At 37.7% G+C, this 27,892-nt stretch overlaps 3 protein-coding genes across 4 annotated transcripts; 1 reads left to right on the top strand and 2 right to left on the bottom strand.

The window, feature by feature from the left end:
- Positions 1–84: 84 nt before the first annotated feature.
- PLEKHA3 (pleckstrin homology domain containing A3) lies at positions 85–11,006 on the bottom strand (the record flags this gene model as incomplete). Its single annotated transcript, XM_084265446.1, has 8 exons — positions 85–206; positions 1,790–1,923; positions 2,437–2,480; positions 3,628–3,792; positions 4,800–4,936; positions 5,585–5,740; positions 7,026–7,142; positions 10,967–11,006. The coding sequence occupies 8 exons, from the start codon at positions 11,004–11,006 to the stop codon at positions 85–87; spliced, it is 915 nt and encodes a 304-aa protein (XP_084121572.1).
- Positions 11,007–11,368: 362 nt separating this feature from the next.
- Positions 11,369–16,811, top strand: FKBP7 (FKBP prolyl isomerase 7). Its single transcript, XM_084264336.1, has 4 exons — positions 11,369–11,656; positions 13,253–13,404; positions 15,603–15,736; positions 16,466–16,811. Exons 1-4 carry the CDS (start codon positions 11,448–11,450, stop codon positions 16,625–16,627), a joined length of 657 nt encoding a protein of 218 aa, XP_084120462.1. The 5' UTR covers positions 11,369–11,447; the 3' UTR covers positions 16,628–16,811.
- A 1,621-nt stretch (positions 16,812–18,432) lies between these two features.
- Positions 18,433–26,811, bottom strand: PJVK (pejvakin; the record flags this gene model as incomplete). Of its 2 annotated transcripts, XM_084265111.1 has the most annotated exons (6): positions 18,433–18,734; positions 19,953–20,057; positions 21,760–21,877; positions 22,577–22,718; positions 24,223–24,418; positions 26,601–26,811. In XM_084265111.1, the coding sequence occupies 6 exons, from the start codon at positions 26,809–26,811 to the stop codon at positions 18,433–18,435; spliced, it is 1,074 nt and encodes a 357-aa protein (XP_084121237.1). The 2 variants fall into 2 exon arrangements, with proteins under 2 accessions (XP_084121237.1, XP_084121238.1); XM_084265112.1 differs by lacking the exon at positions 19,953–20,057.
- Positions 26,812–27,892: the final 1,081 nt, after the last annotated feature.

The raw sequence follows: 27,892 nt of genomic DNA, 5'->3' as shown, positions 1-27,892 counted from the left end.
AAACAACTACCTCCTATAATAACAGTATAATTACAGCAGCCTTTGCATAGCGTTATTTATAGAAAATTAATGCTTTCAGTTTCTTCAAGAAGAGGAAAGAGTCTCTTCCATTTCAGATCTTTCCTTTGATACCAATCTATTTTCTTCAGGAATGGTTGATGATACCAGATTTCCATTGACAGCACTTCTAGAACACTGAGCAGATCCTAGGAAGATATCAGTAAGTATTTAATTTTCAACTCCAAAAACCTCATCCAATCTGTCAGTTAACTCTATTTGCTAACTATTTCCTATATGTAAGCAATCAGAAGCGTAATTAGTCTGGACTTTTCATGAAAGATTTCAATCAATATCATGCCCAAGGATGATGGATATAAACAATATTCAGCTAGTATAAATAATTATTTTTTTTTTAGTACACAATTCAATTATTATTACATTATTTACTTTAAGAATTGATGCATCAACAGGTATTTAATAAAAACGTTTTCTATTATCAAAATTAAATTGATGAGTTACCAAAAGTCAAGCTACTTAGCAGGAAAGAGAATTAAGAGAAAGAGAACTAACTGGAAGGTAGCAGAGGGAGCTCCTAACACAGTAAAAGAAAACAAAAAAACCCCAAAACCCAGAGAAACTGAGCTAGAAACTAGAGCTGCACAGTAAGTTAGAACCAAAAAAGCCTTGTGTTATCAGAAACACACAAGGCTCCTCAGCAGTCCTGAGAAGAGTCAGATAGGGTAACCAACACCGTAAGGGCCAGACAGTAAATATAAATCCTTGCATTACAGGAAGCTAGAGTGATGTGCACCTACCTACATTAGCAGTGAGACACAGAACAGGATCTAAACTAAGTTTATCAGCTTGGGATACATGCTGGCAATACCCTATGCTGGTACCAGATGAGTGAGGTGAAAGAATCAGTCACCCTGCAATACATGAGCATGGAGAACCAAGGAAATGGTATGGAGGTGCAAATAACTCGCTTCTTAATAGAATGTAAAGCATTAGCATCTCTTTGTGTTCACATGGGCTTTCAGCAATGCACAGGCCTCGGTTTTTTCAATCCAAGTAAGGCACTAGGCACTCAGAAATGAAGCAAGATTGAACCAGAACTAGTCAAGTGAAAGCCTCCTGAGAGGATTTAGAATGAAATCATGACAGCAAAATTCAAAAGGTAAAAAGCACAGAAGAACTGGCCACTAATTCAGTAGGTCACAAAAGTCAGAAGGAAATAATACCCTGATTGCTGTATCATTTTGTAATTTTTTGGGTTGATTTTATTTATTTATGGCAAGGCTACACTCTTTCAGAACAGCGTTGTTTCTGCAAAAGACAAGTTGGCACTGAATTGAACCATCTTTCTGCAATGTGCTGGGTGGGAATTACATCCTGCCACTCTCAGGGGTCCCAGAAAGGAGAATTTGCTTTGTAGTAAGTAGGTGGCAAACAACAGCATTCCACACCACTTACCAGAACATCTTCAAGTAAGATTCTATCAAACATCCCTTTTTTGTTAAGATCTCTATCTTGATGTCAGTCCCACCAATTTCAATCAAACTACTCCAGCTGTAAGATCTTTTTCAATATGAATGAAAGCCAGCAAAAGTTAGACATATAAGCAGCTACACAAGTGCTTTGATTTATAATATAGGAATCTCACAAAAGCTTTGCATAACTAAGAAAACTCTTTTCCTCCTGCTGATACCTGTGCTGGAACAACTGCTGTAAACAAGTAACTAATGGTACAGAAAGATAAAAAAGAAAATTACCCCTCTTCCAAACTTACTCTGAGAATCTTCACAGGGACTATCACTGTAAGATTCTGTATCAGAGTATGTTCTTCTGCGCCGCTGTGAAAATCGGTGAAGGGATGAAATTGGTTCTTTTACAGAGTGACTATTCCTACAAAAGAAATAAGATCTATTAGTAAGCAAAATCTGTAACAACCCACACAAACCTGACATACTTTAAAGTAATTTTGGTGCTTACATTACACTGTTAGTACCAATGTTTTTCACTACACTAAATTAAAATTGGTGCAGTCAACAGGACATTCTTAATTTTCGCAATTATAAAGCCAAAAAATGCAAATAAAATGTAGTATGATCTTTGCACGCAGATGAAAATGAAAAAATCTGAAATAGTGACCCAAAAATAATGTTAGTGTTTCATGTTTAATTTCATTACTTATTTGGAAAAGTTAATTTTTTATAATATGTCAGGAAGGATTTTTTTTAGTATATTAGACACATCAGATGCATTATTTGCCACTGACACCGATAATCAGCACCCCTAGTTTTCAAAATCAGATCAACTTAAGCTGTTTAGGTTTTTTCCTCCCAAGGGAATAATTCTTCCATGTTTTGATTTCTATCAGGTTCAGGGAGGTTTTTCAAGACATAGGAAAAAAATCTTAAAGAAATATTAAACTACCTTTCTGAATAGCAAGGACCAGGGTGGCTAATGGAACGCCTCATCTAAGGAAAAAACAAAAAAACAAACAACAAAAACAACAAATCACACCAAAAATGCCACAAGCTACTTATAACAATAATATGCATACCTACATTAATTTTTACTTTAATTACAACCTCTGAAAAGAGCAAGGGCAATTTTTATTTTGTTTTTTAATTAAATGCAACAATTCTTAGTTAAAAAACAGATTTAACTCTATGAAAACAGATGGATTGCCATCACTATTTAAAGTTTTTAAGTATTCACACAGGAAATAGTATTTTTTGTAGTAAACTATGTAGTTTCTACTGAACTCATTCTCTCTTGCTCCAAAGTTACTCGAGAGCCATAAGTTCATTTCTATGATATGGAGAAATAAAGATATTTTTCCTCTATCAAATGCCAGCTTAAATTCCCCACTATGCCATAAAGCCAAATCCTGCCTCTTGATTCCTTGTGGATCTTCTGATATCACTGTCAAATCTTTGTGCATATCAAAGAAAATTATTTTAAATCAACGATTATCAGCTTTGTATGTAAACTGACTGAAGAGACAAGAGACTCGATTAGAAAGGGATTCCCCCAACAAATCCCACGAAACAGCTCATGGAATCCATACATATAACCGAGAAGACATTCAAGATGATTCCACATACACTGCCCTTCTAAGGTAAATAACCTGTAGGCAAATAATATCTTTAGAATTATTTACCTTTTTGCTAAATAAGGACATGATAGATTAATACAAACATTGTGAATTACATACACTGAGAGTTCTGCTATCTTGCTGAAGTGCTTCAAGCCACAAGGCACTTAACTGTTTAAACAGGAGGCAAGGTTATGATTTTTTTTTTTAAATCAGTGTACAGCTGGCATTCCAAAAAAAAAAAGCAAGCTGATCTGAGGACAAGTTAAACCTCATACATTTAGATACCTGATTGCAGGGTCTTGACATGTGCAATAAATTACTCTGATATGTACCAGCTAGCAAACAAAGACTAGGAATGGAAAATCACTCTGATTTATATGTAGGACCAGTACTGATTGTAACAGAGTCAAGAGTTCAACTGTCACCACCATAGCACACATTAATAGGATAGTCTTCTGCCATTCCACCCCACACACAACCACCAATATGACACTTAAAGTAATATTTAAAAATGTCTAAACCATTTGGACAGGTGATGGTGACACAGGAGAAACTAAGGGATCAGGGTGAGGCAGATGAAACATTTCTGGCTTAAACTTGGCATTAGCAATCTTCACACATTCTTCAAGTGTTGTGATAAATGTATTACACGTGACACTAAGCAAGGAGGAGGCTTCATTCATGTTCTGAAAATAAACAAAAGCACAAGCATAAGGAAGGAAAAAAACAATGAAAAGATGCAAATACCACTTACCCTACACACACTCATACACAATTTAGTTTCCCTCTTTACCATAAAGAACTTCAATTTCCTGTCATATTTACTAAAATGTGTATCTTCCAATCAGGTTACTTTAAGCAGCAAATTTTGCTTTAAAAATAAAACAAAACAAAAAAACCCCTGCATTGTCATTTCTTTCTGACACCTGAATTTCTTTAGGGTATCAGCCAACAATACGGTAACGTTCTTAAAGAAAGCTTGTCTTAGACTGACTAACTGGTATCAGAAAATCATTGTGTGAAACAGAAGCATCACAGCAGAAAGTGCAAACAGCTTTACTGCTCCAGTGCAAGGAGGCTGCACTGGAGTGACAGTTTCACCTCACTGTAAATTGACAACAATTTGCTGTGTTGTGTCTAAACATCAATCTCTTGCTTTGCAAGGGGTTTTGCAATATTGTCCACACTTTGCTCAAGAGTGTAAAGAATAAAGCCACTCATAATTGTCAGTACTAACTTCCATTCAAAAGAAGAAATATTAGAATAATTTTATTTGTGCACATTCAGACTTATCTACGCCCCAGGTTTCCCACAATTGTAACACTAACTTTCACTGATAATAAGGAGGTAAAGAATGGACAAACAAGATCGTTTCAACCATTCTGCCTGTAACACAGACGCAAAACAAGACAAATTATTGCATAACTTATAAGGCAGCTCTTCTGGCCTTTTAATCAAATGACTCAATAGCACAGTTGCTTCCCAATCCATCTTACATTTACAGGTAAATCACCCAGGTACTTTATGCACATATAATCACCGTCAGTATTACAGATACACAAGTACTCAAAAATTGACCTTACGCTACATCTTCCAACGTTAGGAAGAGGGAAACAAAAGCATAAGATGTCAACAGAAGCCTTCGGTGAATTATATAATTAGGTTGCCCAATGACATTCTAGGAATTCTGTACCTCGATGCTGGGAGGAGAGCGAGTCTCATCATGGTGAACAAATTCTTGTATGGTATGAACTTGCTGCATTAACAGATCACAGTAGAGTCGAAGTTCAGACATTTTGGTTTTAAGAGATTCATTGGTTTCGCTGATTTCTATTTTAAAAACAGGGAAATATCATTATTGCATATATAAACATTTTACATTTTAAGTGCACTTCATTTAAATATAAGTATCAATTTAAAACTACACTTAAACTTTCATTAAATTTTGAGGAAAACTGGAGTCTGCAACAGGTGAAGGACTGTACTTGAAGCAGACAATAGTTTGTACTTTTGAACTACTGATGCTTAGACAGAGGCACATTACTAGGAAAGATAAAAGTTGAAATCTTTCTTAGCTGCAACATAGAAAAAAATCCAGTGGATGAAATTTGCAGCCACCAGAGTGGATGGAAATGGTTACATTAAGCCACTGAAGAAAAACTGTAACAAAAATAATAGTAACTATAAAGAATCAAACCAGCAGAAATTAAATTACATCACAACACCTACAAACCATATGTTTGTTCTTGTAGCAATAATAAGTTGCTGACATTTCAGCTTCCTAACATAGATCAATGGAAGTGACCTCTAATTCAAACATCAAGGAGGAATTTACCATATAGATGATTAGAAATAATTATGATTTATATTTAAAGACAATAATATTGACTTTCTACCATAGTATGTGCACTATTATTATCTGAAAACAAGCATTAGAAGAAGCGTTAAGATTGTATATGGTCTAGGTAACACACATACCTTTTTCTTTTTTTGTTCTGGTATCTGCTAAACAGGCTTTTGCACTCCCCAGTGCTACCAGCCACCTTTGCCTTTCAGCTGCATTAACTGCTTTCATATAGAAATGTTGTTCCCCTGGGATGATCAGCTCCATTCTTGTGTTATCTGTAGCATGAACTTACAACAGAAGCGAAAAAAATATTTTAAAAAACCAAGAAAACTCAACCCAGTAAAAACTATTTACTAAATAATGATAAAATAAAAAAGTATTTACTGCAATCCCACAGTAACACAGTAAATCACAATGTACTGCTGCTAAATAACAGAGAGCCCAAAGCTGCTCAATCTTTCTCTGCAGCATGCCTTCAAGTCAACAGGCAGTAACACAAGATACCAAACACTGGCCAGACCCAGGTACAATGGGTTTCCTTTTTTGCATTAACAGCACACAGAATATAAATCTGTAATAACTGTTGCATTCCAAATCTGGTGTAAACATGATAAATTGAAGAGTTTTTTGCAAGGACAAGTATTTACAGAGGACCAGGCTAGAAACTGAAAGAAGCCCCATTCTAGACAAAAATCTGGTTTTGGGTCACAGAGCCCTAGAACCAAGAACTGACTTTCAGTACTTTAGCTGAATACTCTGCTGAGTGTAATGTTATCAACCATACTCCACACTAGCTATGGATGCCAGAGATTGCATCAAATCTTGGCTTCAACTATTATTCTTCCTTCACCAAAAGAAAATAACAAGCAAAATGAACACCTGTAATGGCCAAAATTGTGATCTACCACTTTACATCACTGATTTTATCTAGACCAAGGAAACAGTATCAAAAGGAGTTATGACATTCAAAATATTTGGTGGCCCATGTAAAATACATAGTGCTGCTTTTTAATATACAGGTACCCATATCAGAACCCCAGTAACCTGAGGATATTGGAAAGAGGTCAAGAGCTGAAAGCAGTGGCGAGTTAGATAATGCCTTGCTATTAGCCACACAGGTTGACCTCACAGCCTTAGAATACACTAAAGGTAGAGGCTAAAAATCTGAGTCTGAGACAGTTCACTTATCTCCAATACATCCATCACCTAGGCACAAGGGCAGCTGCTAACAGTGACAAAAGTAAAAATCAGTCAGGGAAACAAAAGTTTATAAGAATCTCCCCTTTTGAGTCGCTGCTGCTGCTCTTCTTGAAGACTAGCGTGACTAAAAGGAATATATAGTGGGTTCTAGATCTCAAAACAGCTTCAACTGCCAAAAACATTCTCCTTTGTCACGACTTCAAAATTCACATTCATTATTGTTTGTGAACTATGAAGCAGTCACACTAGAATAAAACAAAAATAGAGGAGGAAAAACTTGTGATGCAACATGTATGTTGGCTGATCTTTTCTATTTCCCTGGCAGCTACAGTTTCCTCAAATAGAAAAAAAAAATATTCTATTAATTCTTACCTTTTATTTCACACACAGCCATCTTTATACTTCCTTTGCTGCCTTTGCAAACATCATCCTGTGAATCATAGTACGACAATATCCCGTTGTCTAAGACAAACCACCGAGGCTGCCAACCTAATAAGATCAAAAACATGAAGAGGACAGTTTAGTCTAATTACTAAATTATGAATCAAATACAACTCTTTGGCTGTTAAAACTTTTATAAAAAATGCAAACATTAGACTATTTATGTAACGCACCAGTAAGTAAACAACCAGTGCAGTCTGAAGCTCAGAGCTGCTCTGTAACCAAACTAGCATTACATGAATATTTCCCTCCCTTTCTTTTTGGATGCAAGACCAGATGTATTTAAATTTTCACTATATTCCATTCTAAAGCAAAAGTGGGTTTTTTGGGGGTTTGGGTTTTTTTTTTTTAATTCTGTAGGTTGCTAAATTACATACCCCTGAAGAACCATCCTCATCCAAGTATGTTTTTCAGGTAGATTTCTCCTAAGATTGTAGGATCTAATTTGTAAGATGCGAATGATGGATGCCATAAACTGCTATGCTATGGTTTCCTCTGCCTATTGTATTTCAATCAGAACTTCTACAGTTCACACTTACATACTGACCTACCTTTTTTTTTTCCTGAGCTCCATCACTCAACAACTTAATGTAAGGCACTGTGCTGGGAACTGAGACAGGCTTTATACTCCCAGATCCCTTTGTTAGGCCAGCATACATCAGTTCCTCTACTAAGGTTTTTCACAGGCATTGCATCAGCAAAATTATAGACTAATCTCTGATTTCACAACAAGTACAAAACAGAGAGGTTTATGCATAGACACAAATATCTGTGAGTAGTCTATGAAGCACTGTAAATTACTGTCATGAGCCCTCTTGGACTAGAATTCCTTTTTTTTTCTTTCTTTCTTTCTTTTTTTCTCCTTTTTCTCTTTTTATAAAAACTATTCAATAAAACTCAAAACTTGTTGGAATAGGTGCCCTAATTTCTAATACTACTAAATGCAAACAATTTTGCCTAGGAAATCACCTTTGTTTCTAAAAATAACAGAGAACTAAAATACTCCAGTAGAGCAGGACAACTGCTCTGGCCCATTACAGTCTGGGTGAGCTCTACAATAGATTATCCTTCTATTTTACAACTTAACTTTAACTTAAACCAAACATTTAACTTCCTATTGGCTTAGGACTTGGAATGGCAATAACTGCACAGCCAAGAACATATTTGAGGATACAATGGTGTGGATCATGGCCCTTATTGCCATTCCAACAGAGCAAGCTGCAACCATCCAGCAATAGCATATACAGCACAGGAAGCTTAATCAGGTACCAGACTTTTGAAAATCAGCTACTAAATCATTACAAGTCTTAATATTAATTCAAGAAGTGTAAGAGCACAGCCCCATTACATCACATCACAATTCCATGATAAGGACATAATAAAATGTAACTTTTTTTTTAATTATATAGCCATAAGGGTAAGTATCTGTGTCTTTCAAAATGCAGAGTGATAACTAATAAGAAGACCCACACTCAGATATGAAAACAGAATGAAAAAAGTACAAACATTGAGGGATACCAACTCCCACAAGAAGTATTTCCAATTGTATGTGTACATTACCACTTACATTCAAAGAACATGCAGTCACAAAATGTCTGTGCTGAAGACCCTGTCCTGTAAAATGCAGCTGTTCTTACCTCCTAAATACATGCACAAGTATTAAATCAGCACCTGTCTAAACAGTCTAATTCTGATAAAAAAAGGGAGCCTATGTGGATGATTATTCCAGCCTCACATTATGCTGGTATTGGAAAAGACAGAAGCAAAGGATTTAAGTCTCCAAGTGCCTCACAGAAGTACGCTAAGGAACAAAAACCACCTCTTCTGATTTAAAATTTGCCAAACAGTGTCCTATGTTAGACAAAATATTTAACAAGTTTGACCTTCACAAATTCTTAGGTGCACACACATTATTTGAGGGGAAAAATAAAATAAAGCTGTATTTCTATTTTGCTTTTAATGAAGAAGGAAACTAAATGCTTTCCACAATGCTTCAGCAACAATAAGCTCCTTTGATGCTTGCCTTCTACGATTAATGACAACATGGATTATATTTTATTTATGGCTACAGAAATTGATAGAGTAACAAGAAAGTTGGTAACACAATTAAAACATTTTACTCATATGACTCATTTGTGGGGTTTTCTTACAATTTTCTGCCCTACTATATTCTGGAAATGAATGGAATTGCTGACACACTGTCATTTTGACATGCAAGAGCAGATGGTCTCAGCTGGCCAGCATGCACAGAAGGAAAGGTTCTGAAGTTTGCTATTTTTGAGAGCTACTGTCTTTTAGCAGCAGTTAGATGCATGATGTTACAACAGTCTATTGTGTACACAACATTCAGTTACTCTTGAATATTTATTAAATAACAGATTTCAAATAGGAACGTTATACCAGACACCACAAAGATGCATTAGCTGAGACTTCTTAACTTTTGCAACAGTAATGTTTTTGGTGAAAGTAACAATTTCTATTCTATTTCGAAAAGAAACTTGCACTCATTATTTCTTTCATAACCACCACCTCTATGGGTTTTCTCCACATTTACTGTGAAGAAGTGACAAAAATATTAAGAAATCTGTTTTGATTACAACTATTGTCTTTCAGTGGAATGTCAGTACACACGGACCACGATATTTGGTCTGAAAAATGCAAGACTATGTTCTGTACACTTCAATTCACAGCAAGCACACACAACCCTTGCAATGTGGCCCGTGTTTCATAAACTCTCAGAACGGAGTTTCACACCGCTCCACATTCAAAACCTGAATATGCTGGAGAATAGCATAAGCAAAGTGCTGAAGAAGAGTGCAAAAAAGGTATTGCCAAAGCAGTCTAACAGGAGGCCTGATTAAGCACGGTCTACATAGATCCAACACTGATCTGCTCTGCAGGCACAACTGGTCTTATTACAGTGTCAGAAGAAAAATCTGTTCACCTTGACAGCATCCTCTATCCATTGTTACCTCCAGAGGGAGGTGGTATCTATTACAACAGAGGATGAGGCAAACAAAACCAGAGCTTTGAGGGCACATACAGGTATTTGCCGCATTTCTGTCCACAGTACAAATACATTTCATGAATACTTCACCCGAAACTAAAGTTTCTAGTATGTTTTACAGGTTAGAATACAAGACCACTGACTCAGGAAAATTACCATCGGAAAGCAAATTAAAAGATAATTCAGGCTTTTACATTTAGCACTGAAGATTTAAAGATGTAACCATAACTGATCCAGCAACTGCAAGTGAGGATACCCTGGAAGCCTGTTGCAAATCAGCGCTATTTCTAAGCGGAAATAGGAGAAACGGGGCCGTCGGAATAGGACGCTTGAGACAGCGTTTCCCTGCTGCCTGTCCCGCTACGAGTGACTTGGCAGGACGCAACCCTGGCCTCGAAAGGTCCCCGGCCGCCCAGTTCCCAGTGTAAAACCACGGCGGCCGGGCACATCTCACCTGCGAGGCTGTTGGGGCCGCGCCGGTGCCCGCGCCGCAGGGCTGCGAGGGGATGGCGAAGGGGTTCGACCCGGCTGAGAGGCCTGCCGTCACCCCACGCCACACACACGGAAGCGGGCGGGGAGCGCCGGCGACCGCAGTCACTTGCCGTCCTCTAGTCCAGCCCCCGGAGCCGGCTGCAGGCGGCCTCCGCGCCAGTTGCCTCAGGGGCGCCGACAGCCTCCGCCGCCCGCGACGCGCAGTCGCTCCTCGTTTCTCAGCCCGCCCGTTAAAAACGACTCCCGGTCGGCCGCGACACCCTCGACGCAGCAGCAGCGCCTCACGGACGGGACCAAGCTCGCCCCTCTCCCCGCGCCGCAGGCCCCGGCCGCCCTAGTCCCCACCGCCGCCGCCCAGGTCCCGGCCGCCTACCCGCCAGGTAGTTGGTCCACTTGTACAGGACCCCCTCCATCGCTCAGAGCCCGACGCCGGGACGCATCCTCCTGCTCCGCCGCGGGGAAAGGGTGGCCGCCGCCGCCGCCGGGATGGGCGCTCACCTCCCGTCCCCGCCGCTACTGCTCCCTGCGCACGCTAAGGCGGAGCCGCTCAGCTCAGGCGCGGCGGCCCGCGGCAGCCCCGACGGCGCCTCCTGCCCCGCGGGGCGCTCCGCATCTCCCATGCGCGCCCGGCCGCGCTCCCCGGACCCCGCCCCCCCGGCACCCCGCTGCGGTTGCTTCCTGCCATCCCTTTCACTTCCTGAGTGGAGGGGGCTGGTCCGCAGTACTGCCCGCCCCGCGGCTGCCTGGGCCGGGCCTGACCCCGTGTCCGGGCTGGCTGAGGCAGTGCGGTAGCACAGGCTCAGTCCCTTCGTCCCGTGGGGACAGTGCCACGCCGGCTGCCTTCACGAAGCGACATGGGCCGCAGGCTGACCCTGCTTCTCCTGCCGCTGGCCCTGCTGGCGGCGCTGGCGCGGACCGAAGGCGACACGACAGCGGCAGAGGAGGTTAAAATAGAGGTGCTGCACCTCCCCGAGGCGTGCAGCCCGAAAAGCAAGAAGGGGGATCTGCTCAACGCGCACTACGACGGTTTTCTGGCCAGCGACGGATCCAAGTTTTACTGCAGGTGAGTCCCCCGGGCACCGGGGAGCGCAGAAGGGAAGGCAGGCCCCAGCCCGGCGGTGTACGTGGCACAGGCTGCCCGCTCCCAGGGACACGGCCCGCCGCGCCCCCTCGGCCGGGTAAGCGGGACCCGCTGCTATCCCAGCGCGGACGCAGCTTGAGGCTAAACGCGTTAGCACGAGTAGTTTTCCCCCATCGCAGCCTTTCTTTTTCCTTAGCCTGGTGTTGATCGATGTGGGATTTACCTAGGGTCAGGAGGGACCTGCGCTGTGGTAAACTGGGAACCAAAGCCATGCCTGAGGCCGGTGGCAGTTGCCAACCAAGGGGGCCGACTGGGAGGGTCACCGAGAGCCTGTAGCCTGCAACTGGCACGGAGAAACCCTTTGGCAGGAAAAAAAGAAAACCTCTCCGACACATTATCACCTGCCTTGTTTAGTGCAGAAGAACTCGGGTTTGGAGGAGAAGCTTCTGGTAGCGACACAGGCTTAGTATTTTAGACTGAAGCTTGAGTATAGCATGCACTTCTATGTAGTTGGCATTGTGCAAGGGCAGCTGTGTTATGCTAGTGGTTTACAGCCTATATGCCCCTTTCCTGCCGCTTCTTTCCTTCTTGATTTGTGCTGCCTTCCTCTTTGCCCGAGCTAGAGTTTAGGCTTTCGCTTTTTCACTTTGCCCCATTTTTGTATCTTAAAGCTTTTTCAACTTGGTTTATCATGCTTTGCACGGAAATTCTTGTGCAAGAGCTGTATTTTTACAGTGCCTTGTGTTAAATGGTGGTGTATCCTACTAGTGAGGTAGAACTCACCAGCGCAGAACTGTGGAGGAAAGTCTTGTCTTTTCTCCAGTTACCTGGCTCGATCCTTACTTATATTTGTATACTTATTACTGTCACTTCGTTATTACAGAATATTGATTCATTCCCCCCACTTGTATAATTTAAGAAAAAATCAGTAGAGGATATTTCTATGGTTACTAGTACCGTTTTACTGGTTGGCGGGTTTTTTGCCTGTTGAAGTGACTAATTTTGGCACGTATAGTGTTGTCCTCTGACTTCTGAGCTACATATGCTTCTTGGTCACCATTCAGTGTAGCTCCCATCTTGGGGATATCTCCTATGTTCAGAAACTGGCTGAAGTACTGAATATCTACACCGAAGAGAGCAGTGGGTGGGCACACTGTAGTGAAGTCAAGATTACCAGGCTCCATCAGCATGCCTGTGCATGCTCTGTCCCATCCTGTCCTATAGTGATGTGAAAGGTTTAAGGCATTTTCGCTTCCTAACAGTGACTTTCTCCCAGCGTGTCTCCTCTTGCAGACATCCTGCAGCAGGACCTTGTTTCTGGCATACAGCATATGGGATCATGAAGCCTGGGTATTTCTGTAAGAAGTTAGGCTTTTTTACTTTTTTTTTATTTAAAAAAGAGGTTGCACCTTACATATCTCAAGAATTGACCCATCAGATTTATAAATGTAGCAGAAAAACTGTGTTAATACTTTGTATTCTTACACTCTTAACATTTTTGTGTTTTAATAATCTAATGTGCATTTTTATACTAAAAAAAATACTAAATTCACTGTTTTAACTTTTTTTTTTTAATAGTCGGACACAAAATGAAGGTCATCCAAAATGGTTCGTTCTGGGTGTTGGACAGGTCATAAAAGGGTTAGATATTGCTATGATGAATATGTGTCCTGGAGAAAAACGGAAAGTTATCATACCTCCGTCATTAGCTTATGGACAGCAAGGATACGGTAAAGTTTTAACACCAAACTTTGTCTTTCTTTTGTTTTACCCTTTCAAATAAGTGATATTGTAAATGACTGTAAGAATTGGTGCTCCGTTATTTTTGGAGGCATTTAAGGTGATGACTGCAGCTGTGTAGCCTCATCTTGCTCCTTCCCGTGCAGTCTGAGTAGTCCTCATCATAGACCCACACCCAGGCCTTGCAGTTCCTTTAGAAGTCAGTACATGGCACCTGCTGTGTTTTTCCAAGTGTTCCCATAGTATGAAAAATTGACAGCAAAAGGAAGATCTTCATGATTCATGTCACCATTTTTAGTCTTAAATCTCTATTCATGTTTAGTTTCTATTATTTAACTGCAGCTGCTTATCTTTTTAATGACATTCTTTGTCTTCTGAGCAAAATGGAATACAATCCACTGCATGCCACAGAATTAATTGCAGTAGAAATTATTTGTTTAAAAGACTGCTTACATTCTGGATAGTTAATAGATGATATCTTCACATTACATAATTATTGTAACAGTACAATGCATGAAATCCAATTTGTATTTATTATGTTTAGGTGCGCAGTCTACTTTAAAAAAAAAAAGTTCTGGTCTAAGTTCTATGCAGTGCTTCAGCACTATTAATTGTAGATACCTTAAATTCAGCTCTGACTTAGGTGTAATATTGTGAAAAGGTACCTCCTGCTCGGTAATAATTGTTTGGTAATGGCATGGTGTAAGAATTCTGTGCACCAGTTTTGTCTTTGATATAACTCCTTCATAGCTAGTGAAATTTACTAGGAATATGTCTTTCTCCTTGGGCATAATGTTTAATAAGGAAGTCTCATAATAACAAGGAGAAACACTTACAGAAAAGTATATACTTTAAACCTAATCTAGTGTTAACTGTTTGTTCTAGGTAGCACTTCAAGAAAGTAGTATTTTCCTACAGCGTCCCTGTTCTCTGTCTCAGCGTATTCCTGCATGCTGGGGAAGATGCCTGCCTAATCTTGAATTAAAAAAAGATGCATGTGGCTTTCTAAATCTTTACGTGTCTTTCCTTTGTTGGTATGTATATTTGTAAACTACTGGCACTGAATTCTAGTAATGTATCTTTTCTTCTGTAAGTAGTATATAAACCATTATTTATATTCAGATATATTTAAAACTTATACTATTTTAAAGCTGTAGGATTAAAATCTTTTGAACCCTGAAACTTTTTATTTTTACAGTGGCTATATTAGATTTCAAGTGCAAATAATAATTTTGTTTATCTAAACAAAGTAGATTTTTTATCTTCAGTTTATGAAGGATGAGTGCAAGCTCAATGTTCTGTGAAAATTCTGAGGTTAGGATGTCATGTTCACTGGCTTTGGCTATGAATGGAAGCAACTTGCATGTTAATTTTACACTGCATGATTTCTCTATGCTTTTTTTGCTTACTTTTAGACCTCATTAGTTTGTTAGTGTCTCTCTTCAGTTCCCCTCCTTTTTTTTGACAGATTCATGATACAATGACCTGTATTTATCGGCAGTGTTGTCTTTACATTAGATACCAGAAGATGCTTTCACAAAGGAATAACGAAATCTAAACATGTTGGATTTTTTTTTCTTCAGACAAAGTTTTCCGGTATTTTGGTGGGTTTGTTGTTTTCAGGCTTTTTTGGGAATCGGATGACTTAAATTCTACTGCTTCTTTCTAAAGAAATGCCTATTTTAAACACTATTGTACATAAAGCTCTTTAACCGTAGGTATAATTCATAGTAAGTTGGTAAAAACTGATACAACCTTCTTATTTCTTCAGAAAATGTATGCACTCATTAGTCTATTGCTGATCTATTTAAATCAGACCACAGATATTAAATAAAGGCAATAAGTCTCTCAGTAAGTCCCATCATATGACAGTATGTGACAGTGAGAACTTCAGAAATACTTGCTTCCCACATTAAGAAAAACCCATCTCTTAATTTTTAAAAGTACCTGAATGGATACAAGTAATATAATTTTGTTTCAGGGATGTAAATTGTTTGCAGATCTCACTCAAAATCATGTATGTAACATAATCTGAGCAGTCTTTCTGTTTAGCTGTATAATATTAACATTCAGAGTTTAATATGAATATCAACAGAACCTTTTGTAACAAGAAAATAGAATGTTTTGCATATGTAATCTCTGATCATACTGCCTGATTTCTGAAGTGCTTTTTTTCTTCTTTTCATAGCACAGGGCAAGATTCCCCCCAATGCAACATTGATATTTGAGATTGAACTTTATGCAGTAAATAAGGGACCTCGCAGTGTTGAAGCTTTTAATCAAATAGACAAGGACAGTGACAAGAAACTATCTGAACTTGAGGTAATGTGATATAACTAATTTGGAATGAATAATTTCCCACTATGAGAAAGACATTGAGGTGCTGAAGTATGTCCAAAAAAGGGCCACAAAGCTGATAAGGGTTCTAGAGCACAAGTCCTAGGAGGGAACTGGGGTTGTGTAGTCTGAAGAAAAGGAGGCTGAGGGAAGACCATATCACTCTCTACACCTACATGAAAGGAGGTTATAGCCAAGTGGGTGTTGGTCTCTTCTCCCAAGTAACAAGTGAAAGGACAAGAGGAAACGGCCTCAAGTTGCACCAGGGGAGATTTAGATTGGATATGAGGAAAAATTTCTTCATCTAAAGGGTGGTTAAGAGTTGGAACTAGCTACTCAGGGAAGTGGTGGAGGAATTTAAAAGATATGTAGATATGGTACTTAGGGACCGGGACTTGGCAGTGGACTTGATGATCTTAAAGGTCTTTTCCAACCTAAACTGAATATAAAGCTGTACCACTGTTTCTTTACATGTGCTGCCACTGCTGCAGTTCATCACATAAAGCTTCTGTACGCTTACAGAAAGTACACTGTGAAATGTTGAAATTCACTTTAATACATTAATATGTCTCAGACATGCTGGGAAATAAACTTTAGATGTGTCTGCACTGGTGTCACAATAACCTACGTAGGTACCCCAAGTGTTCTCGAAGATGACTGTTGAGTACTGACATAAAAAGGCACAATGGGTGGAATTTTTTTCTTTTCTTCCAGATAAGCCAGTATTTGAAAGAAGAATTTGCAAGAGATGGCAAAAAACGTCATCCTTCAGTCCATGATGAAATCTTAGCTGATATATTTAAGAAGAATGACCATGATGGAGATGGCTTCATATCAGCAAAGGAGTACAATGTCTACCAACATGATGAGCTCTAAGTACTTAAAAAAAAGTCTGTGGCTGTTTTCTGGACACTGAATTTTAAATAATAATACTTTGACACACAATGTTTTGTATTTTTTATAGTGGTATCTTTTTATAGCTGTTAGGTGACTGTAAAAATCTTATTTTTAACATTCAATGAATAAAATATGATGGATATTTCAAAAAAATAAAATCAGAAAACACCCTGACATATTAGTAGTGATTTCTGCATCATGTCCTAATCTACAGTATTGCTCAGTATTTTTCATTGTGTAAGTTACTGAAGAAAATAATTTCGCTGCTATCAAGCACTCAAAAATTATTCCAGTACCCATTGACATAGATAGAATGTAACTTACCAATCCCCTGTAAAATAAAAGGGGAAAAGCAAGTCCCAGGAAGGTAACTCTGTTAAAGCTCTATAGGTTTCTAAGCTTCTTGACGAATTGCTCTTTGTAGAAAATTTTACTATAAAAGGCCTTAAAAATAACTGAACCCCAGTTAGGGAATGTCAAGATAAAACCAAATCATTTTAAAGCAACTTAAAATACCCTCTTTGATGTAACATTAACATGAATAATTTGGTGTTCATGAAAACGTGGCATTTTAAGTGGATTTTTAAACTGAATAAAATTACTGAATTAGCCAGTTTATTCTTCAACACAAAGTTAAAAATCTACACTATAAGGACTTACTTGGATGAGGTGGAAGATGATGGGAGACATTCATACATAAGTAATTATTTGAGCATCATTCTGGTTTCCCTCACTTTGGAAAAACACAATACAGCTGCAATAGTTAATAGTACTTTGGGCTCATTAACCATTCTGCTTATGCAGATGTCATCATAATACTTGTGTAAGATACTTTTCTCACGTGAAGAGCAATGTCTGTACTTATTTCAGGCTGTAGTAATCGGATAGAGATGGCGAAAGTGGTCGCACAAGTTAAAAAAGCTTCCATATGGGGGTCATCCTTAAAATAAGTCTAAAATGTTGGAACATTTCTTAGTTGTTTTACCAGTTTAAAATAGCATGTAGAGAGCTTCAGCAGTGTTCAACCTAACCAACAAGCACTCCCACTTGCTACTGGACACAATTCTGTGGTGCCCTCTGGTGTTTATATCCTCAGCAAACGTAATGTTCTATGCTTCAGATCTACTGGTTAAAGATCTTTAGCCCTGAAGTCTCGATGGAAGGATATGGTTCTGTTATTTTCCTAAGCTTCCAAAACTTTCTCTGCAAAGCAATTTTTTTCTGAACACATAAAAAAAGTCAAGACCAGCTGTGCCCTAAAATCCAAATGCAGAAGGGTGAGTGGCTGTTACTTTTTGGTAATCTAACAAATTGTTTACATACAGTAATGGCATCCTAATACGAAATGCTGATCCCTACTTATAGTTGTTCCCTTTTGTAAATGAAACATTAGACTGAGCTAAGTTTTAGCATGTTTTTTAATCTGATACTTCAACTAAATATTAATGAGAACACTAAATTATTAACAGGTATTCTCAATTTACCATCATATGCCAGTGTAGATAAAGGCAACATTTTGGGGATCAACAAGAAGTTTGTGTAAACAAAGTAAGTTCTAGCATATATTTTGACATTATGAAAATCCAGTTTAAAAGTACATTTTTCATTATCATGATAACTAATGTCCATGAAAGCAAATAGTTTGAAGCTAATAGTGTAACAAATTGTTTTGCACTTTCACTATTTTGCATTTCAATAATTTGAGTCACATTTACTACTTCTGAAAAATTTGTGGCACAGTTGTTATGCCCATGTCTGTGACAACAGGCACTTACCTAGCTCAGTTACTTAACTCTCTTATGCCAGAGGTCGAAGCAGGGCACAGCATGCAGTCGCACATACTTCTGTCCATTAAAAGAACACTCAAGGCATCCATAGACTGTCTCCCTTTTAGAACTTCCCATTCCACAAAGGACACAGGGGCCTTTGGGGATGTTATTATTAAGCAAATTAATTCGGATGTGAGACCCTTCTCTGAGATAGCTTGTAGAGAGATCAGTCATGCTTGCAGCTTTTTCATAGTAGTCTGTAAAAAGGTCCTCCAAGTAAGCATCGGAGCTAGCAATGGTATCCACTACTCTCTTATCTGAAAAAGAAAGCACCAAAAAAGAGCAGTGATTTTTTTGTTACATTATGAATTGTTTATAAAACAATCTGTCAATCTAATTATAGAAATAACAATTCCTTAAACCATTCTAAATATTCCATGTTGTAGATTACTTCCCATCAGAAGCCTAGTGTAATGTAATTTTTCATTTAATTTTACAAAAGAGTGGCAAAAGTCAGAAACTTTTGTATATGGTCTCTATAATACTTTTAAAAATAGTCCTAAAATGTAGGTATGAGGTCAACTTTTGAAAAATTGGTGCCAAGTCGTCACAGCTGTGTATTTTTCTGTTAAACCATTTCTATTTTGGCATTTCTAGATTTATTTTCTAAAATTTTGTCCTTTTTTTCCCCTAGTATTTACACTTAAGAGGTTTGGAAAATTTTGAGATGCCAGGAGATTTCTGAGCTTCAAAACACCTCAGGAAAAAACACATTTTGACCTACCTATCTTTTTCTCTCTTCAGGGACTGATTAGTTTAGATTGGATGACAAACTTTTAGGCAGCTGCAGCTACTAAGACGTATCATACCCGCTGAAGATTTATTCTCTTAGCATGGGCAGTCTTTTGATCAAGAATGGCATGCAATGGAACAAGCTTTTTGTTACTGCTCAACATTCATCTTCACACTCAGATTTGCAGATTTCCAAAATAGTTAGACCAAGGAGTGTTAAAAGTATAGGATCTTGTTCTGAAGAAAACACAGCTACATACAGTGATACTCAATTTTGTGGGGTGTTCATGTCCAAATGAGAACAGAAAACTGTGATGGCATCTTGCCCGTGTCCCTACCATGTGCACACAGAGCCTAAAAAGTACTTTCAGGTATTTAAATTAATATTGTTTGATATTTAAAGACTTTACCCTGAAATATAATTTGCATAAAACTAGGCTTAATGTTAACTGTAGTTAGTTGTATAATTACTCCATACCAGTTTATCATCAGGCATAATTTTTTATTTTAAGAGTAGAATTTTAATGAACAGCAGTACCATAAATTTGTTATTTGTGTCAGATACTCAAATATAAATTCTAATAACTTTACAATCGTTTCAATACACAATAAATTGAGGTACATTTTCCATTGACATTCTCTTCCTTAAATGTTCATCTTGCAGACAAATTATTAAAAAAACCCAACAAATCACTCTTCATGCACTACCTAAGACATTTGGATATACATATCAAAAGCCATACTTCGATGAAACAGATTACTCTTTAACATCCTTAATTTGGTCAGTGAAGATGATCCAGATTTCTCTCTTTCAAATCCTCCTTTTGAAATTGGAGTCACACAGAGTTCTATAAAAATAAAAAGATTTTAGAAGAACAAAATATAAACGCAATGACTGCACCACAGAGTTCAATATGTTTTTAATATATAAAGCTAGCAGTGATCAAATTCAACTTTGCTAATGTTTTTAATGGCTAGTACCACTTTTTAATACATGTCTGCGTGCAGTGATAGCCCACAGAATCAGGTGAGACAGATTCCATGGGAATCTGTTGGTGGTGGCTTTCAACATCCATCATCAGAGTTTGTTTTGGTTTTTACACAATTTATGTCCATGTTACTGGGCTAAATCGATATATAAGTGGAAGTCCCACTTCTGAAGGAGAAAGATTTCTATGATCTCATCTAAAACTAAAATTGAAAATAAGGGAGGCTGTGAGTTCCACAGTCATCTCTTCTAATACCAAATCACCTACTAAAACATTTTTAAAATAAAATTATGTATCACCTAACTTGAAAGGCAACCTTTGAAGTATAAAAATAATCAATTATAAGAAACAACAAAAAAATCCCATGTTTTAAACTTTCTCAATTGAGAATTCTCTTTTATTATGTAAATACAATCAGCTTTATTGATTATTTCACTGATAATAACCTTAGCAAAAACATCCTGCATGAACCTATCATTGCATAAAGTTAAAACACTTCCAAAATTGAAATTAATGTTGACTATTATGGAAATGGACATAAAGTACTACCATACTGTTCTCTCTTTTAATCCAGCGATTATGTTCTTGTTTGGGGTATATTTAAAATGTTTACAGAAGGGTAGAGATATCTCACAGTTCGGTAAAAAGGTGCTTTACAATGCGATGGAAGGTTTATAGTGAGTATGCCAGAGGAAACTGAGCTATTTGCAACTTCTAAAACATAGTGCTGTACAGATGGCAGAGACGGAGATTACGTCCCTAGCCAGGTCTTTTATCTCACGGTGCTATAGAGGGTCAAGCAGTTCCTGAACAGCTGAGTCACTCTCAGAGGAGTTCCTGTATTAACTGCATGGGAATCTGGTGGTTAAAACTTTATCAAGTATCACTCTAGTCAGTGGGGAGTTTTGCATTTGATATCATCAGCTACTAGATATAGTAAGTAATACTGATAACACTGATAATGTTATGTTTCACTTTGATTGGTGTAAATAATGTAAATAAATAAGCACTATCCTTTCCCCAAAAGCCAAAAAATGTACAGGAGCTATGCAATTTTTTTTTTATTAGTTTTCAGTAATTGTGATTATTTCTTCCTGAATATCTTCAGATATCCACAGATGGTAATGATGTATCAGACCAAAATTAGAGTCCCAACAGAAAAAAAAATAGTTTAGGAGTTCAGCACACTTTCTTCTTTACTTGTTTATTTTTATGTGCCTAATTTTATGCAGAACTGGTCAGGTGGTCTCATAAGCCTGTTCCTTACAGGCTAGAAATATAAGGAAGTGATTTTTCATTTCATGCAACTGCAGTATTTTCAAAGAATTACAAAATCATACTTTAAACAATGTTTCCACCACAGACTATTTTCTAGTACCTGCTTAGTTTATCTTTTCAAGAGTTGTTGGCCTCAAAACTTCAGACTACTTATGTTCATAAAATTAAGATATACCATTGTATGAGATGTGGACTTAGATATATATCAAGAGCAAGAAAATGGTTTGAAAAACTCAGACTGTTACAAATAATAGCAGTAATGGAAATAATGCACCTTACTTACCAAAATTACCATCCAAATGAATGTAAAGTTCAAATACACTAAAGGCAATAGTTGTATGTGCAGGAAACACAATGGCTTTGTCCCGTCCTTTATAATTCTGATCTTCAATAATGTGAAACTATAATTTAGAATAGCATCAAAAGAAAACAACATTACAAATTGAAATGAAAAAAATAGGCAAAATAGTGTCTTGACTGTATAGATGGAGAATTATAATGCCAGGAGGAAGCTTTAAAATTGATCTCACAACTAAAGAATTTATATTAACAGCTTTGCATTTTTAAAAAGTTTGATACAGAGATAGTAACAATTTGGATCACTCAGTGAAAATTATGTGAATGATTTATAAATATGAGTAATAGGCAATCCTCAGGAAATCTGTAGATTGTTATTTAAACACACTGAAGAGAGGAGGAGAGGGAGTAATAATATAAAACACAGAGTAAGATGCCAACCCTTGAAATAACAACGTAAAGTTCCAATGTGTTATGGAAGATTACTGTAACAGTGAAAGGTAGGTTATATGTTTATTGGAGCTCAAATTAAGAAGTTAATTGCACATTTTTGCTTAGGTTTCACCCAAATCAATAGCTTGTTGTCTAACCATCCTTTCACATGCATTTCCCGTCCCTGAGTTACGTAAGCACTACTAACAAAAGACCAACTTTTAATTCAATTTACATCAGTGCATTATAGATTTACTTTTTTTCTGAGCTTACATCAGTAAAAATGCAATTAAATCCAAGCATAAAATGTATATAAATGATGTTTTTATGTTTGTTCATTCAAGTTACACAACTTGGACAAGTGTATTTACCCTCATCATCTCTCCACGCATTCCAGTATGGACGGATAAGGAGCACTGCCTTGTAGTTCTAATACTTTCCATGACCACGCACAAAATTTCCATCCTACTTTTTCTTGATTGATGGACTAGACAGTGATCAAAATTTATTTTTCTAAAATCATGACGTAGGAAGGAAATTCAGAGATTATTAGCAATTTACAAAGGAGCTAATAGAATTAGTAACTTTGAATCAGTAAATAAATCACCGTAACTTCTATTTCATAGCCATTAAACCACTGACTGAGAAGGTCTCTGGAAACCTAATGCAGATTTTCAGTGTTTGGGAACAGAAGCCCTAAAAAATTGAAATGAAGCCAGAAATGTACAAATGTGAGAGAGGATATGTGGGACATACTGGAAAACCCCAAGTCTGTGCACCTGACACTGTTCTTAGTGACAGTAAGCAACACTAAACACACCCTAATTAATAACTTCTCTTTTTTAGGTAATACAATTAATGTCAGTCAGTAAGAATTTAGGGAAACTGGATAGTAAAAGCAATGGCTACCTTTGGGCTTCTATAAAGCTTATGATGATGGAATGTTTTGGTTAGAAGCCTAAATGATACCCACACAAGCTGGCATACACTCAATGGATTAAAAACCAGTTAACTGACATGCATCAGCTGTAACTGGAAAAAACCTCTAAAAAAACTATGAACAGTCATAAAATAAGAGTGTTTGTAGGGGAAGTTCTACAGGAATTGGCTCTTAGAACTGTAATACTGAATATTTTTATCAGGAGACTAGGACATCTTTCCTCACCCTCAATTATTAATGTTTGGAGGTTACAAATAAATGGGGAAAAGTCAGGTACTGAGCAAGAGAGGTTAGAGATACAAAATGGCATGCACTGCTCAGAAAATAACTACCAGGAAACAACATATATTCAAAAATACCAAATGTCACATCATGCATAGTGAATAATTTACAGGGATGCAACACTGGTATTCACTTGGATGACACTGTGGCCAATGGGTAATCTTTGAAATATAAACTAGGAAATTACACCTAGGATTAGTTACATCATATTCCTGTGTGTTTGGCATTTGTGCCAGCACTACAGGAACATGAAGTCTGGTTTCAGTGTCCACAGCTCAGTGAGGATGTTGGAAAAATGAAGACTGCACTTAGGGAAGAGCCACAGAAGGTTCTCTAAAATTCAACTATATAAACATACTTTGCTTTTCAAAGAAAAGGCTGTGTAATAGCCTCATAAAACCTTGAGGTACCTACATTTGCAATAATACATATCACTCTCTAGTTCATCAAAGACAAAGAAATCCTTATTCTGAAACTTGAAGTTGAGTAACAATTTGGAGTAAATTTCAAATTTTCAGTAGCATGGAATAACATAGGTAGAATGTTAGATGGACTCTTGCTCTCTGGATTTTTTTCCCCCTGAAAGATGCACTGTAATTCGAACAAGAATTAATTCAGAAAACTTCTGCAGTCTGTGTTATATCGACAGTGTTAAACCTACAATTAAGGAACTTGAAAAATATCAGATGGTGACTGCTGTTCATTGGCTAAAAATAATCAAAACCTAACCATTTCAAAGACTCAACCTAACTGTATGAAATGTATGGAACCAGAAAACAAAATACATAATGTAACCTCGTAGTAAGTTCTTTAAGTAACGTTGGTACTTCAACCTCATGTTTGGTCACTATGCCAAATGAAGCTTTAAAGGCAATAGAATCTGATCCAGCAACATCAAAACCAACATCATTCATTATCTGATTTCCTCTTCTGCCATTAAGCGAAACATCTGATTTGTCTTCATAATTGAGCAACTGGTAAGATGAGACACCTGAGTAAAAGAAGATAAATATTGTGCAATGAAAATTCTGAACACAGTATTTTTAAACAATTTGCAACAGGACACTTTAATTATTTTAGTTTTCAATAGAATAAATATAAAAAGCAGCATAATTGCTACTGTGCTTACTGTGCTTAACCGTTTCGATGTGAAATTCAGAGCTACACTGAGCACTTATCGGTGCTACTGCTGATGTCTCGTGGAAAGAGAGTGTGTAGGCATCTGAGGGATTTCTGTGACTCTCTGGCAGAGCTGTGTGCATGTTCCTACATGTGGTATGTCCTGGGCATGAAACGGTGCTCAGGGCTATTTCTACTGTTCTGTGCTTATCGTTATTCTTTTCCCTCTCAGTGTGCTGCTGGTTGATTACCCAGGCGTGCAGTAGTGTGTGTTGGCTTAGTGACAAAGGCTCTGAAACACAAAATTACTGAGTGGAGGCCACACAGACTATTAAAACTAGGAACAGAGTGAAAGCCACTGAATGTAAAATAATGTTAGGGAATTATGAATTTTGTCAATACACAGTACAAATGAAGCTAACTTTTCCTCATTTTTGTAATATGTGAATGAGACGTGCATGCCAACAACATAAACTTCGCCTTGTACCCAATATGTCACAGTTAGAAAGACATGCCACACTTCCCAAGTGTGCCTGATAATTCCAGGGACTATGACAGTTTATTTTAGGGAAAACAACAGGTTCATTCTGACTTACTTGGAAACTTGCATGGATTTATGGTACAACAAAAGGGTAGGTGCCAAAGCATTTTTATAATGCTTTTTTTTATAGCCTTAAATGTATTTTCCATATACTAACAGAAAAATATTAGAACACATTGGTTGCCACATTAAAAAGAATAGAGCAGGTAGAGCACATGGATTAGGCATCCAAAGGGATCCAAATACATTTGAAAATCTAGGGTTTACACCTTTTAAAGTCCGTTAAAGCTTTTAGGATAAAGTAACCTTATAAATTCACCTCACATGAATCCTGCTTGTCTTTATTTTTAATATAAATACCATTCATGTACTTTTCTTGCTGCTAAAAGGATTGCAAACACTTGTATTAGTCACATTAAAAGGAAATTCAATTACAAAGCTCTTTACTTACATTAAAGGACAATACCTTCTGCACATGACATCTAACCTTTACAAAAAGACTATTAAGGCTTTGTGAGACATTTTTAATGAGATTTTGCAACCTTGTTCTCAGGCTTTTTAATGAGATTTTTCAATTTTTTCTCATTCTGGACAAGCCAGTCGACTTCTCCTGAATATAAACTAATGGGATTAGTGGAATTCCAATCTTTTTCATCGTGCTTGTGGCCTGGAATCCCCCCTTTGGGGGGCCAAGCAATATTTCTGTCTCCTTGTGCTCATACTGGCATGTCCTAGTAGAGGTTTTAATGAATGCAATTGTTGTGTAATTACAAAAAGCACTGTTTTAACAAAAACATTGAGCACATTAAAAGAAAGTAAAGCGATGAGCTGTTTCAAGAAAATGCAGTACGTAGATATGAATTACACAGACTTTGCAAAGGAAGGTACAGCAAATCTAGACAGCATTTTGTACCTTTTAATTCTTACAGAATCTTCTCAAAACTTTCGGATATTGCATAGCAAAGGTAATTAAAACACAGTTAAACTCTTTAAATACAGATAAAAGATTAAAAATGTGGAAAAAATCTTGTGGAAATCTAATTACTTCAGTCAGAGAGCTGTTGTCAAATGCTTCAGCCTGTGCAGAGCCCAGCTCAACACCAGGGATTACCAGTATGGAACAGCTGCAAGACTGAGGCTACTCTTACATGTTTAAAAGCAACTATACAGAGAAAGGTAAACATTAAAAACAAGTTTGAAGTCAGAATTAAGCAACATACATAAATATCAGGAATCTGGTGTCATTTGTGAAAAAGCACAAAGCTTAACAAATCCTTAGTATAACTGATGGTTTGGGGATTTTACACCTTTTTTCCATAAAGTCCTTTTTTTTTTATTTTACCAGTTTGACTTGTACTCTTTTCTTAAATATTCATTGCATGACTAAGCAAGACAAATTTTTTACACATCTATTAAGAACCATCATGCCATCTGCAAAGTTTACACTATGTCTTCTCTACTATATTTACTAGCAAACATGCATTTTTCCATTATGAAGAAAGACAAACCTTACCTGCGGAAATTTCTTTCTCCCCTTGAAGAATGTCCTTTAATGTGAAAGGTGTTGAAGCAAATTTAGATGTTTTTGAAAGTAAACATTTTCTTTTCTTAATCACAAGGCTCAGAGGTTGGTATTTATCAGCTTCACTAAGACTGGGCACTGGAACTAGTCTTCCTCCATCACCAACCTGTTTAACAAAGTTTTTGGTTGCAGCAGCAAACATATTATGGCATTAATAATGACAATAACAAAAAGCTCTGCATCAAGTGTAACTTCCATACGTCAAGCCCATGTTCAATTCTTTTTACAACACTCTTTCAAATAAACATTCGCAAAAAGAAAAAAAATAAAAGCTGTCAAATTGTTTTTTTTAGATAGGGTTATTTTGCTTAGAAAGAATCGACACCATTGTAGCTACACATCTTCTGTGGTGTGCTGCTCGAGACTCCTCTCAAAGACCTTCAGTCGAGCTCTTTAGTTCTGTATGATGAATAATGAATTACTAGTGTAAACTGATAGGGAAATGGTTGCCCTTTCCTTGGCAGTTTAATGCCACTGTTTGAAAACAAAATTTACAATCTTAGAAACAGACAACAGTAACTTCTGCAACCCTTAACTTCCCCTCAGGAATTACTGATGCATTACTGTTCACTGGGTCCTTGCTGCTGATGATTTCTAGTGTTTACCCACAAATTCGCCAGGATACGCTTAGGGAGACGCCTGAATTACACATTGGTGAAAGCTGGTAGGTCCGTATTGCCTTTCAACAGCAGTTGTGTAACATCCATGTGAAAGCTCAGCTGGGGATTTAGCGGTAGGGGGTCTTCAGAAGCACTTGGACCAAATCATGCTACTAGAGATGGCTGGAGGGTAGGAGGAAAGAGTGGTGGGTTTTCAGTACATGCTACTCTTCTGCTGTCTATGACCCCAGGGATAGTTTTGAGACAGGCCAGCTGTGTGTATTCAGCTCAGACTACTGACAAATTTGATAAATTGTGAAAATTATGCAAAATAATAAAAGTAAAATTGCAGACAGAAGTGAGATTATTACTATAAGATTAAGGAGGAGCTCAAGGACACAGGAGGGAAAACACCAAATATAAAGTTGTAAAGGTAAAAGAGCCAGTAGACAGCACGGTGGAGGATCTGAGAGGGAGGCAGAGGAACCTACCTGTCTTCATGTAAACAATGACTCGATTTTCTTGCAAGAGTAGTGAACATAGAACTGCAAAACCTTGTAGCACATCCTCCAGGGACTCCTTTTGCAGTTACAGTAGGTTAAACATCAGCCACAGGCTTGGAAA

Source organism: Gallinula chloropus, assembly GCF_964237585.1.
Source record: "Gallinula chloropus genome assembly, chromosome: 5".
Classification (NCBI taxonomy): Eukaryota; Metazoa; Chordata; class Aves; order Gruiformes; family Rallidae; genus Gallinula; species Gallinula chloropus.
This window is presented reverse-complemented; position numbering and strand designations above follow the sequence as displayed.

Excerpts from the sequence above, each read along its gene's own strand:
- FKBP7 (XM_084264336.1), top strand. The coding sequence starts at position 11,448 with ATGGGCCGCAGGCTGACCCTGCTTCTCCTGCCGCTGGCCCTGCTGGCG. Across the intron at positions 11,657-13,252 it reads GGATCCAAGTTTTACTGCAG|TCGGACACAAAATGAAGGTC; the intron begins GTGAGTCCCCCG and ends TTTTTTTAATAG. Across the intron at positions 13,405-15,602 it reads TTATGGACAGCAAGGATACG|CACAGGGCAAGATTCCCCCC; the intron begins GTAAAGTTTTAA and ends TTCTTTTCATAG.